A 12,264-nucleotide genomic window follows, 5' to 3' on the forward strand; every position below is an offset into this window, starting at 1 on the left:
CAACTGGGAGCAATTTTATTCCTTCCCCATGCCCCCCGGAGCATTGTCATTGCCAGTAGAGACATTTCTGGTTGACACAATGAGAGGTGAAGGATGCCCCTGACATCCACTAGGCAGAGGCCAGGGATGGTGTTAAACACACTGTGACATGCAGGACAGCCCCCAGAATAGAGAATAACTCAGTTCAACCCAGTTCAAGTGTCCATGGTGCCAGGGTTGAGAAACCCAGCGTTGGTGCAATCCCCCACATGCTCCTTATTAAACTCTGTGTAGAAGAGATGAATAACCCTTTCTTCATTTTCCTCTCCCCTTCAGCTACCACCTTGGGAGTAGCTTTTCTCTACCTTGCTGTCACCTTGAATAGGTGCTTATGTCTACAGTCTCTATCTATCTTCTCACCCATCCCTTCTGAGTCTCTGAGAGTTGGGCTTTCTCTTCACTTTCCATAGAGGATGCTCCCCCAAGGTCAGCAGGTGGCTCCTCTTTATCCCCAGACCTTTCTTCATCTCTGATTTAGCTCCCTTTCGGATCCAACACTCATCTCAGAAGTCACTCCCTAAGGCCCACAACAGCCTGATGTTCCATTTCTCCTGGCCTTCTCTCAACTGTTTTCCAGTGTGCCTTGCTGGCTCCCCTCCCCTCGACCTGTGGCCTAGCCAAGGGTGTATTCCCAGCTCAACCCTCTACTATCCTATTCTCCTTTCTTGCCATGGAGGCCCCACCTGCTGTAATAGGCACATTCATGATCCTTCCTGGGTGCGTGCTCCTCAAATGCACAGCGGTCAGCTTTGACCTTCCGCCAAAGCTTAATGAGTCCCTGCCTGCATTCTTCCCAGCCATTTCCTTTTGGTGATCCTACTGCCAACCTAAGTATAGTCATTCAATAAACATTTATTGAGTTCTTCTTCTTTGTCAGGGACTTTATTCTGCTGTGGAGACACAGATTAAAAGAGCAAGGTCTCTACCCTGGTGGAGCTCACAAACCAATGAGGGATGCCGACTTGAAAAGACACACAGCCCTGGCTTCCGAGCTAACACAGATGGCCATTCAGGCAAGCAGCCATGCCGGGCAGGCCTGGGACTGCATGTCAGTGAAACCTCGAAGGCCCAGCAGCTCACCAGGCAGGCTGGAACAGAAACGCTTCTCCACACCATTTTGGTGCACAGAATCATTAAGTATTGGGGGAGCAGGAACCTTCAGGATACTTAAATGAATTAAATGAATTCTATGCATATAGTAATAATGTAACAAAAAATAGAAACTTTTAAAAGGTGAAATTCAAAATATAAATATAGTAAGTGCTACAAGTTAATGTTAAATATAAACAGGTAACAGGAATGATCAACAAATTCATAGGAAATCTGCAAAGAAATGTTCACTTCTTCCCACTGGGAAATCTTCAGGACTTCTCTCCTTCAGCTCTGTGATTCCCTCGTCCTCATGGGATGACACAGCCCTCGAGGACGAGTAAATGAGGGAATTGTTACCCTCTATATTAGTTTGCTAGGGCTGCCATAACAAAGTACTGCAGACAGGGGGCTTAAACCACAGAAGTTAATTGCCTCCCTGTTCTGGAGACTGGACAAGATCAAGTCAGCAGCAAGGTTGGTCTCTCCTGAGGCCTCTCTTCCTCCCTGTTGGGCCTCTTTCCTTCTCCTTGTGTCTTCACACGGCCTTCACTTTGTGGGTGACTGGGTCCTGACTGCCTCTTCTTAAAAGAACACTGGTCATATTGGATTAGGGCCCACCCATATAAGCTCATTTTATCTGAATCACCTCTTTAAAGACCCTGTCTCCAAATATGGTCATATCCTGAGAGACTGGGGTTAGGACTTTAACATATGAACTTGGAGGGACACAATTCAGCTTAAAATCCTCCATTTCAAGGCCTAAAAGGGCAAAAGGAGGTGGATGTTCCCAGAGCTAGAGAGAGCTGCAGTGCAGAGACAGTAGCTGCCACCCGGGGCAGTAGCCCTTGTCCTCCATGAAGAAGACTGACCCCTGTGGAAAGCATGCGGTGAGCAGGGAAGAGGAGGAACGAGGCCCCAAGCCTCCTCCCCACTCTCTTTTTCCGCAGCATCTCCCAATGGGCCATCCCCACTGGCTGCCCAAGGACAAGGAGCGGGCACCCCCTAGCGGTCAGGCCACCAGAGCTAGAGCCCAGCAGAGAAAGGCAAAGGCCAGCTGTGGAAGGGAAAAGAGGGAAGAAGGCGCCAGCCCCTCCTCAAAGCCAGCTTCCCTTGGTGATTTTTGGACTAATACAGTATAGGTTCCCCCTGGTCAGCCTTAGCCCGCATCATGCTTTTGGCCTGAGGGGGCCTGAGACACGGAAGTCAGTGTCTCCTAGCGCCTCCTGTCTCACCTTGGCCACACAGTGCTTCCTTGAGATGGGATTTGATTCTTACAGAACGTCTGCCGTGCCTTGCAGCATTAGAATTTGCCAGCATTCCTTTCGGCCTAAAGCTCAGGTTTGGGATGAAGGGGAAGTTTCCCGCTGTGATGCTCTAACTTCCGTCCGCCTGTGTGTGTGTGTTCTCAGGAGCCCGAGCGGCAGTACATGCACATTGGCACCATGGTGGAGTTTGCCTTTGCCCTGGTAGCGAAGCTGGATGCCATCAACAAGCACTCCTTCAACGACTTCAAATTGCGAGTAGGTACGTTCTGCAAAGAGGTCTCAGTTGTGGCAAAGATGTGGAATAAGGAGTAAGTCATAGGGGACATTGATGATCCTTTCAGTGTTGGAGTAGAACAATTCCAAATGCATCCCGTTGCAAGACTGGATGACAGAAGGAAGGACACTTTTGGACAAATTAGAAAAAGCACCCCTTTGATTGGACCTAGGCTGCCGGCACTCAGCCAAGGTCCCGTCCACAAGCACGGCACGCACAGCCTTGAGCTGTCGTGCATTGCTCATTCACTGTGAGACATCCACAGAGAGCAGCTGCATTATTTTATGGGCCGTTGCCAATGAAACTGGGACCTGCCACTAACGATGAGATGCATCCATATTTCAGAGATGTAAATATGTTTTGTTTTCTTTTAAAAAAAAAAAAAAAAGGTAGGTCTTAGAATTGTTGCAATACAGTCCCAGCTTCCTGGGGCCACAAGTTGTAAGACCACCAAATGTGGGGTAGGTTCTGAAACTGAAAGCTTTTCAGATTGTGTTCAAATCCTAGAGAGAAAAAATAAAAATCCAGCTTTCTTTATAATATTGTTTAAAAAAATAACCTTTAGGCCTGGTGCGGTGGCTCATGCCTATAATCCCAGCACTTTCGGAGGCTGAGGTGGGAAGATCACTTGAGTCCAGGAGTTTGAAACCAGGCTGGGCAACATGATGAGACCCCATCTCTACAAAAAGTAAATTATTTGAGCTCGGTGGTGCACGCCTGTAGTCCCAGCTACTTGGAAGGCTGACGCAGGAGGATTTATTGAACCCAGGAGGTTGAGGCTGTAGCAAGCCATAATGGTGCCACTGCAATCCAGCCTAGGTGACGGAGAGAGACCCTGTCACAAAAAAAAAAATAAATAAAAGTAACCTTTGCTTGGTTGAAAACAGAGGCTTCCAGATTTCTAAGTTTTTAACAGACTTTAAGTTGATTTTTTTTAGCATGTTTCATTACTTGCCTTTTACAAATTGTTATTTCTTAAAATGTGTGTTTTAAGTCATCAAGTCAACACACAGCTGGGTCGCGATGTGTGCACAGTTACTTGCAACCGTTCAGATTTCTAAGAGCTTCCTTGACCATGTTATGGTTTTCTTGGCAACACATTTTGCTTCTTCTGACAGTCAGTTTATATAAGAGCAGTTCAGGCAACAAATTCCATCTGAATGGTTTTTAACACTCTCTTACATACAAATTTCAACTTTAAAAGGAAATCTACATATTTAAAGCCATCTTCTTCTTTTGCTATGGGTATGTCCTGAATTTCATTTAAATCCAAAATATGTTACATCTCTTTCACAAATGAGATGTGTTTCTCTCTGCTTGTACTATTAGTTGCCAGTGTTTACTCGTATTTTCCCTTTTTTTTTTTTTTTTTTTTGAGACAGTCTTGCTCTGCCACCCAGGCTGGTGTGCAGTGGCACGATCTCAGCTTGCTGCAACTTCCACTGCCTGGGTTCAAGCAATTCTCCTGCCTCAATCTCCCAACTATCTGGGATTACAGTCCTGTGCTACCGCACCCAGCTTATGTTTGTATTTTAAGTAGAGATGGGGTTTCACCATGTTGGCCAGGCTGGTCTCTCACTCCTGACCTCAAGTGATCTGCCTACCTCAGCCTCCCAAAATGCCATACTTTTCTTTCTACTTTCTCACTTCTGTGCATCGTAAACCCCTATTGGGGGCGCTACCTTACACAAAGATGAGATGACCACACCAAACATGGGCATGTCCCTTTGACCCCAGAGACTCTACACTGTTTTGACAGCTTGGAAAATGGGCTCCTCAAATTTTGCTACTATGCCTCTTTAAAAAAAAAATGTATTACATGAACGTATTAGTCAGGGTTATCTAGAGGGACAGAAACAATAGGATAGATGTATATATAATAGGTTAGATGTATATATAATAGGTTAGATGTATATATAAAGGAAAGTTTATTAAGGAGTATTAACTCACACAATCACAAGGCGAGGTCCCACATTAGGCCGTCTGCAAGCTGAGGAGCAAGGAAGCCCGTCCGAGTCCCAAAGCTGAAGAACTTGGAGTCTGGTGCTGGAGGGCAGGAAGCATCCAGCCCAGGAGAAAGATGTAGGCTGGAAGGCTAGGCCAGTCTAGTCTCTCCACGTTCTTCTGCCTGCTTTTTTTTTTTTTTTTTTTCCTGAGATGGAGTCTCGCTCTGTTGCCCAGGCTGGAGTGTGGTGGTGCTATCTCGGTTCACTGCAAACTCGCCTTCCCGGGTTCACACCATTCTCCTGCCTCAGCCTCCTGAGTAGCTGGGACTACAGGTGCCCACCACCACACCCGGCTAATGTTTTATATTCTTAGTAGAGACGGGGTTTCACCGTGTCAGCCAGGACTGCCTGCTTTTATTCTGGCCACGCTGGCAGCTGATTAGATGGTGCCCACTCAGATTGAGGGTGGGTCTGCCTTTCCCAATTCAGTGACTCAAATGTTAATCTCCTTTGTCTGCACACTCACAAACACACTCAGGATCAATACTTTGCATCTGTCAATCCAATCAGTTTGATATTTAGTATTAACTATCGCAGTGGGAGAATGACCTCTTCTATTATCAAACTTAGAGAGACCAAAGTAATATTGCCCTGCACTGCAGCATGGGACCAGAACGACTGTTTGCCAGTCATGCGTACTACATCCAAAGTGCCATTTTCCTGGTCTAGACTTCAGTGATATTGTTCAGATTCACGTGAACTCTTGAATGGACCTCCGTCAAGTCGTGTTGATTGACACTCAATGCCTACTTTACCCTGATTGTCCTATAACTGATAAGCTCTCTACCCTCAACCCCATATATCAGCCTTGTTAGATTTCTAAGGAAGCCTGAACTCAACGTTTCATTGGCCTTTGAGTCTCTCTTTCCCCACACCCTCAGTCTCTCCCAGGAGGGGGCTTCCCTGCTCTACCTCCATGCACCACGACATCCAGAGGCAGTTCAGGGATAGCAACGCAGAAGAATAATATTGCCGACAAAAGCGATGGGACAAATAATGAGGTGAATTCCCTCCTAGCATCCTTTTCAGCATATCAGGCTGTAGAATCGGTTGGAACCACAAATCAAGCAAACCCCTGCACTAACTAGAGATGGCCCTGTTGCCAGCAATAATCAGTCCAGGCTCTTCCCCACCCCCAGAGCTGCTGACCAAGCAGGGATCAGCAGTGGCCAGAAGACAAGCTGAACTGTCAGATGCAGTGCTGGAACTGCAGGCCAGTGTCCATTGGCTGACCCCTGGGTGCTCTGACCTGTGCCAGAGCTGGAATAAATTATTTGAGATGCCTAAACCAGAAGTGTGTTTTCCTGAGTACACCACAACATCAAAGGAGAATTTATTTCTTACCTCTTTTGTACCTGCAAAGGTACTGTTTGGAACAGTATTGGGGCTGTTTCCTGACCTAACTTTCCATTGCAAAGGGGAAGCTTTGGCCGAGTGTGGTGGCTCACTCCTGTAATCCCAGCACTTTGGGATGCCAAGGCGGGTGGATCACGAAGTCAGGAGATCAAGACCATCCTGGCTAACACAGTGAAACCCCGTCTCTACTGAAAAAAAAAAAAAAAATATATTGGTGGCATGGTGGAGGGCACCTGTAGTCCCAGCTAGTCCCAGGCTGAGGCAGGAGAATGGCGTGAACCCAGGAGGTGTAACTTAAAGTGAGCCGAGATCACGCCACCGCACTCCAGCCTGGGCGACAGAGCAAGACTCCATCTCAAAAAAAAAAATAAAATTTTAATAAATAAATAAATAAGGGAAAGCTTTGCCTAAGATCTACAATCAGCTGTAGCAGACTAAGCAGTTCAGCAGTCAGAAATTAAATCTCCAGAGATACCCTCATCAATATACAGTCCAACTAATGCAGGAAGGTGGGGGTCCTGGACCCAGGAGAAAATGTAGAGGGAAGAATCAATTAGTGTCAGTATCCCTATTTCTATATCTATGGTCCTCCTTCCCCTGACTCCCAGAACATCCACGGTCTGCGCATTTGCAGTTCATGGGACCAGGAACCATCCTGCCTGTTAAACTGGAGCTGGGAAAGAGCCCCGGCTGCTTCTTGATTAGAGAAGTTGATTAATCTTTTGAAGCTTCAGCTCCTGACAGCAGAAGCCATATCCACCTTCCACACAGGGTCAAAGCTCAGATGTAGACATGGAATCGCAGTGGTTTTATAATTGCAGTTATTAAAAGGGGGAGGTCAGCACAACATCTGTCACCTCTGTAGTTAGCAGTGGCCCAGGGCACCTGCTCACCTGGGGAAGAAACACTTCCTCAACCTCCACCTCCCAGGCTCAAGAGATCCTCCTGCCTCAGCCTCCTGAGTAGCAGGGACTACAGCCATGCGCCTCATGCCACCACACCTGGCTAATTTATATATGTGTATATATATATGTATGTGTGTTTATGTGTGTGTGTGTGTGTGTGTATATATATATATATGTATTTGGTATCTAACGCCTGGATACCCCAGGGTCCAGGAAACCTTGGACAAGAACTGGGCCAGCTGGGCTGAAGAGAGCTGGCTTCAAGCATGGCTCCAGCGACCTGGTGGTTAAGTTTCCTTAGAGAACACAGTGCGTGAGCAGGCTTATGTCACCCGGGACTGACATTCCTCACTCTGATGAACGCTGAGCAGTCAAGCCCAGCTTCAAGGGGGCCAAGAACCCAAGCGGCAAAACCTGACAGGCTTTCTGAGGCTCGCCTGGAACCTGGCTGTGTGTCCCTTCCCCTTCCTGTGGGAGAGCTCGGTTGCTCTCCCGCTGATGGCCCTGGCATTTCCTCTAAGTGGGAGGTGCTCAGGGACCCCCTCAGTCTTCTCTCTTCTACCCTCAACTTTTCCCCTAAGTGCCAGTCATCTTCCCATGAGAACAATTTCCCCAGATTTGTATCCCATCAAAATCTCATTCTCACACATGTCAGGATTCTTTCTTAATGCTGACATAGATGGGATCCCTTGCCAGCAGCAATGCAGATTTGGGATAGTCCTTTGGAAAATGGTTTAGAAATGACAGCCATCACCACAAACACAAAAACATGTTCTTCCTGAATTCAGCAGGCTCGCCAGTGGGGATGCTGTCCAAGGCAGCGAGCCTCAAGGTGGGAGAGGGCCATGTGCCCAGAGCCTGCTGTGGAGTTGGGGGAGTCGGGGCCTCGGGAGAAGACTCCATAGAGCCACCCACCTGCCTTTGGGGCCTGTGTCTGCCACCTGCTCCCTGTGTGAGGCCACTCCCTCGGCCTCCTGGCCTGCATGCCCTGAGAATGAGAGGAGCGCACGTATATCTGTAAAGCACTGAGAACAGCACGGGGGAGTGGAAAGTGCCCTGCTGGTGTGGCTGCGGGGGTAGTTGTGCTTGTTCTTTCAGCACAGAATCAGGGCGAACCCTAAAGTCCAACAGTGGCAGAATAGCCAGTGGCATACATCCATGTAGTGCAGCCATTTAAAATAAAAACGTTTGCTTCAAAATCAACATTTACTCTAAAACACTTGCAAAATAGTATAGTAATCATCTCTTGCCTAAAACTGTATAGCAACACAGAAAAACCACTGTATTATGTTTAGTTTTGATGTCTTATTGTTGTTGTTGTTGTTGTTGTTGAGACAGGGTCTCCCACTTTTGCTTAGGCTGGAGTGAAGTGATGCTATCTGAGCTCACTGCAACCTCCACCTCCCAGGCTCAAGGCATCCTCCTGCCTCAGCCTCCTGAGTAGCTGAGACTACAGCCATGTGCCATGCGCCACCATACCTGGCTCCTGGCTAATTTATATATATATTTGGTAGAAATGGAATTTCACTATGTTGCCCAGACTGATCTCAAACTCCTGATCTCAGTCCACCTGCCTTAGCCTCCCAAAGTGCTGGGATTACAGGTGCACCTGTAATCCTTTAGTTTTTTAAAGCATACACATTTTATCTTATGCAAAATGACAAATGGTCATATAAACATGAATCAAGGTCTAGAAGATAAAAGAGGACAGATATTTTAACATTTTTGAGTAGGAAAAATAAGAGGAATTATTTTTCTTTGTTTTAGAATTTCATGAGTTGGGCTTATGTTTGTTTAATAATGAGGATTCAAGAATGGTCCTATGAAACCATCCTGTTTAGACAGTAGCCATGGCCGGGCATGATGGCTCATTCCTGTAATACCAGCACTTTGGGAGGGCAAGACAGGTGAATCTCCTGAGCTCAGGAGTTTGAGACCAGCCTGGGCAACATGGCAAAACTCTGTCTCTACTAAAAATACAAAAAAATTAGCCAGGTGTGGTGGTGTGTGCCCATAGCCCCAGCTACTCGGGAGGCTGAGGTGGGAGGATCGCTTGAACCTGGGAGGTGAAGGTTGCAGTTAGCCAAGATTGCTCCACTGCACTCCAGCCTGGGTGACAGAGTAAGACCCCATCTCAAAAAAAAAAAAAAAGACAGTGGCTATAAGATGAATCTTGCTAACTCATCTCTGATGTGGCACAGGTATTAACCATGGACCTGTGATAGCTGGTGTGATTGGAGCTCAGAAGCCACAATATGATATCTGGGGCAACACTGTCAATGTGGCCAGTAGGATGGACAGCACCGGAGTCCTGGACAAAATACAGGTAATGCAGTGTGTGGTCTGCACTGCCTTCATCAACCATGTCTATTCTCTTGGGATCCATAAATAAGTATAATAAGGATACTAATATATTAAAACAAAGGAAAAAAGTAAACCTTGAAATTTACTTAAATCTTTTGGAGAACAATTTTTGGGGAAATGTCAGTTTCCGCATTGACTGTTAACAACAACAAAATTCTAACAATATAAAGGCTATTGCATTTGTGGAAACAAATGATCCAGCAGCAACCAGCATGATGGCACAACAGCCCTGAGCATTCGGTACGGGAGTGGTGTCCTCTTCCACCTTTATTACTTCTCCTGGTGCCAATACCTTAAACAGGACTTTGCAAGCAAGAGGGATCATGCATCCAAAACCAGACACAACCCCCCACCTTCTTCTCTCAAACTGAATTGGGATGAGGGGAAGTGGTAGGCTGGGGAGAGGTCAGATGTGAAATAGAAGGTTGATATGAATGGCAGTGCTGAAATCCACCCAAGGGGGAGAAAGGAAGGTCTGACAAATGAAAAGCAGTGGTTGGAGAAAACTAAAATTATTTTGTATGACTATTTCCATTGCTCATTAAATCAATTATAATCATGGTTAAAGTATGTTACAATAGCACTAATAATATATTTTTAAAAGTATTTTAAAATCACTGAAAAGATAATAGAAAAAAAAATCTGTTACTAAAGCTGTGCTGAAACTAGTCTAATCTTCTCATGCAACTGCTCAGTTGATGACGCTGAAACTATCCCTCAAGCTACAAAAGAGCAGTGGTTCAGCCCAGGTTGACAGTGACAGAATATTCCGTACCCATGTCCTGTGCTCCTCCCACGCGCTGTGGAGACTGCTCAGTTGCCCAGCTAGAACAAGAATCGTGGGGCGTTTTGGCAGCCTAGTCTAATCATTTCCTGAGGGTACCAAGGCTTCCAGGACTTTCTGCATAAACATCGCTAGCCACTTCCGATGCCCAGGGATGCTCCAGCAATCCTGGACAACCCCGGTTCTTCTCTTGGCAGGGAAGAGAGGCCTGCCCCTACCAAGGGCTCACTTTCCCACCTGCAGGCCAGCCCACGTCCCCAACACAACACCCGGAACAGTCCAAAGATTTATGGCAGTTTTTAATATGCTTTCCAGCTCCCCAAGAAGCTTTCAAGCACTTGGGATAAGTATCAAAAGCAATTTAAGTGAGGCAGGTCATGGAGAGTGCTCCCTCCTGGAGATCGTAAATCTGCTAGAGGTTGATGTTTGAAATGTGTTTGAGCTCAGGTGTGTCTCGAAGAGGATATTGGGCTTCATAAAGCTCCATGTGACTCAGGGCGGGTCAGCCACCTGCAGCGGCTCCATTGTCTCTGATTCCTGGAGGGAAAGAAGACAGGTTTCTGCCTGTCACTAGGGAGCCATGTTTGTAGACCTGTGTTTGCTCCCTTAGCACAGGAGCTGGAAGGGCTGCATTTGGGTGGGTTTTTAAACCCGAAGGTGTGGCTTGCTTCCTCACTCCAGTAAGCTCTTTTTTCCATTTATGTGCAAAAAATAGTGGTGAGATGCCAGGAAAATCAAAAACGATGCCCAGACAATTAATAAGCTTCTCCTAGGCCTGAGGAACAGGTTCTTTTTATTAAAGGGCATTTAACTCCCAGCATGCTTTCTAGCCTGGAAACCCCGAGAACAGCAGAGCAAGCCCACTCAGCAACCCTGCGGGCCTCTTCTAGGCCTGGAGGCATAGAAACCAGCATGCATCGAGATGGACAGCTTCTTCCTCCCGGTTTCCCATTAATCATGCGGCGCTGATCAGCGGGTGGTTTGGCATGACGAACACCAGTGGATAGTTTTAAAATGCCAGTGACATTAGCGCCGGTAAATACCTCAACAGTTAACCCCCAAAGCACCAAAAGATTGGTTTGTTCTCTAGGTGGAAGGTCACTCATCCAATAACGGCAGAATTTGCAAACCTGAGTTTCTTGGTTTTCTTCATCTTCTTTCGGTTCTTATCCAATACGCAAAGCACTCCCTGGGTTCCTGCCCTCCTCCCAGGGTTTGGGCCAGACCAGAGCAGCAGGACTTGGGCATCTGGCGCCTGTGCCTCCCTTTCCTTTCTGCTCTGCTCATCAGGGTCCCGAGGACCCACACGTGGACCTTGTGCTAGGGGCTATCCTTCCATGACACTGCAGAAAGGTGGATGATTCTTCCATAGCCAGTCCTTGACATCTGTGCATGGAGGGTTTGCCCTGGTTCTGGGCGTCCCTGGATGCCGTCCTGGGCTCTCATGAACACAACCCCTCATGGTTTCCTTGCACTTCTGCCTCTGCCTCTGCCCCCGCAGCAGCATCTGCCCTCAAGGCCCTTCTCAGTCTCCAAGCCCAAGGAGGCTGGAGCTTTGCTGTTGACACGGCCCCCACCTTTGCACTTGCCCTGGGCCACACCACAACCAAAATTGTGCCATAACACCCCTGTGTGCCATCGCAACACTGCTGTGTGCCACGACAATGCTGCTGTGTCCCATAAAAACACTACTGTTTGCCATAACAACACTGCTGTGTGCCACGACAATGCTGCTGTGTCCCATAAAAACACTACTGTTTGCCATAACAACACTGCTGTGTGCCACGACAATGCTGCTGTGTGCCATGACAACACTGCTGTGTGCCATAACAATGCTACCATGTGCCATGACAACACTGCCATGTGCCGTAACAATGCTGCCGTGTGCCATGACAACGCTGCTGTGTGCCATAACACTGTTGTGTGCCATAATAACACTGCTATGTGACAGAACAACGGTGCCCTGTGCCATAACAACACTGCCGTGTGCCGTAACAATGCTGCTGTGTGCCACGACAATGCTGCTGTGTGCCATGACAACACTGCTGTGTGCCACAACAACGCTGCTGTGTGCCATAACACTATGTGCCAGAACAACGGTGCCCTGTGCCATAACACTGCTGTGTGCCATAACACTGCTGTGTGGGTTGCAAGCTGCCCAGCCCTGCCATACCCGCCT

General features: G+C 47.4%; 1 protein-coding gene across 1 annotated transcript in view; it reads left to right on the plus strand.

The window, feature by feature from the left end:
• The window catches only part of ADCY2 (adenylate cyclase 2), a 426,140-nt gene that overhangs the window by 409,843 nt on the left and 4,033 nt on the right, over positions 1 to 12,264 (plus strand). The window contains 2 exon segments of the mRNA NM_001265652.1: positions 2,541 to 2,655; positions 9,139 to 9,263. Coding sequence (NP_001252581.1) covers positions 2,541 to 2,655; positions 9,139 to 9,263 — 240 coding nt within the window.

Source organism: Macaca mulatta, chromosome 6 (genome assembly GCF_049350105.2).
Source record: "Macaca mulatta isolate MMU2019108-1 chromosome 6, T2T-MMU8v2.0, whole genome shotgun sequence".
NCBI classification, from domain to species: domain Eukaryota; kingdom Metazoa; phylum Chordata; class Mammalia; order Primates; family Cercopithecidae; genus Macaca; species Macaca mulatta.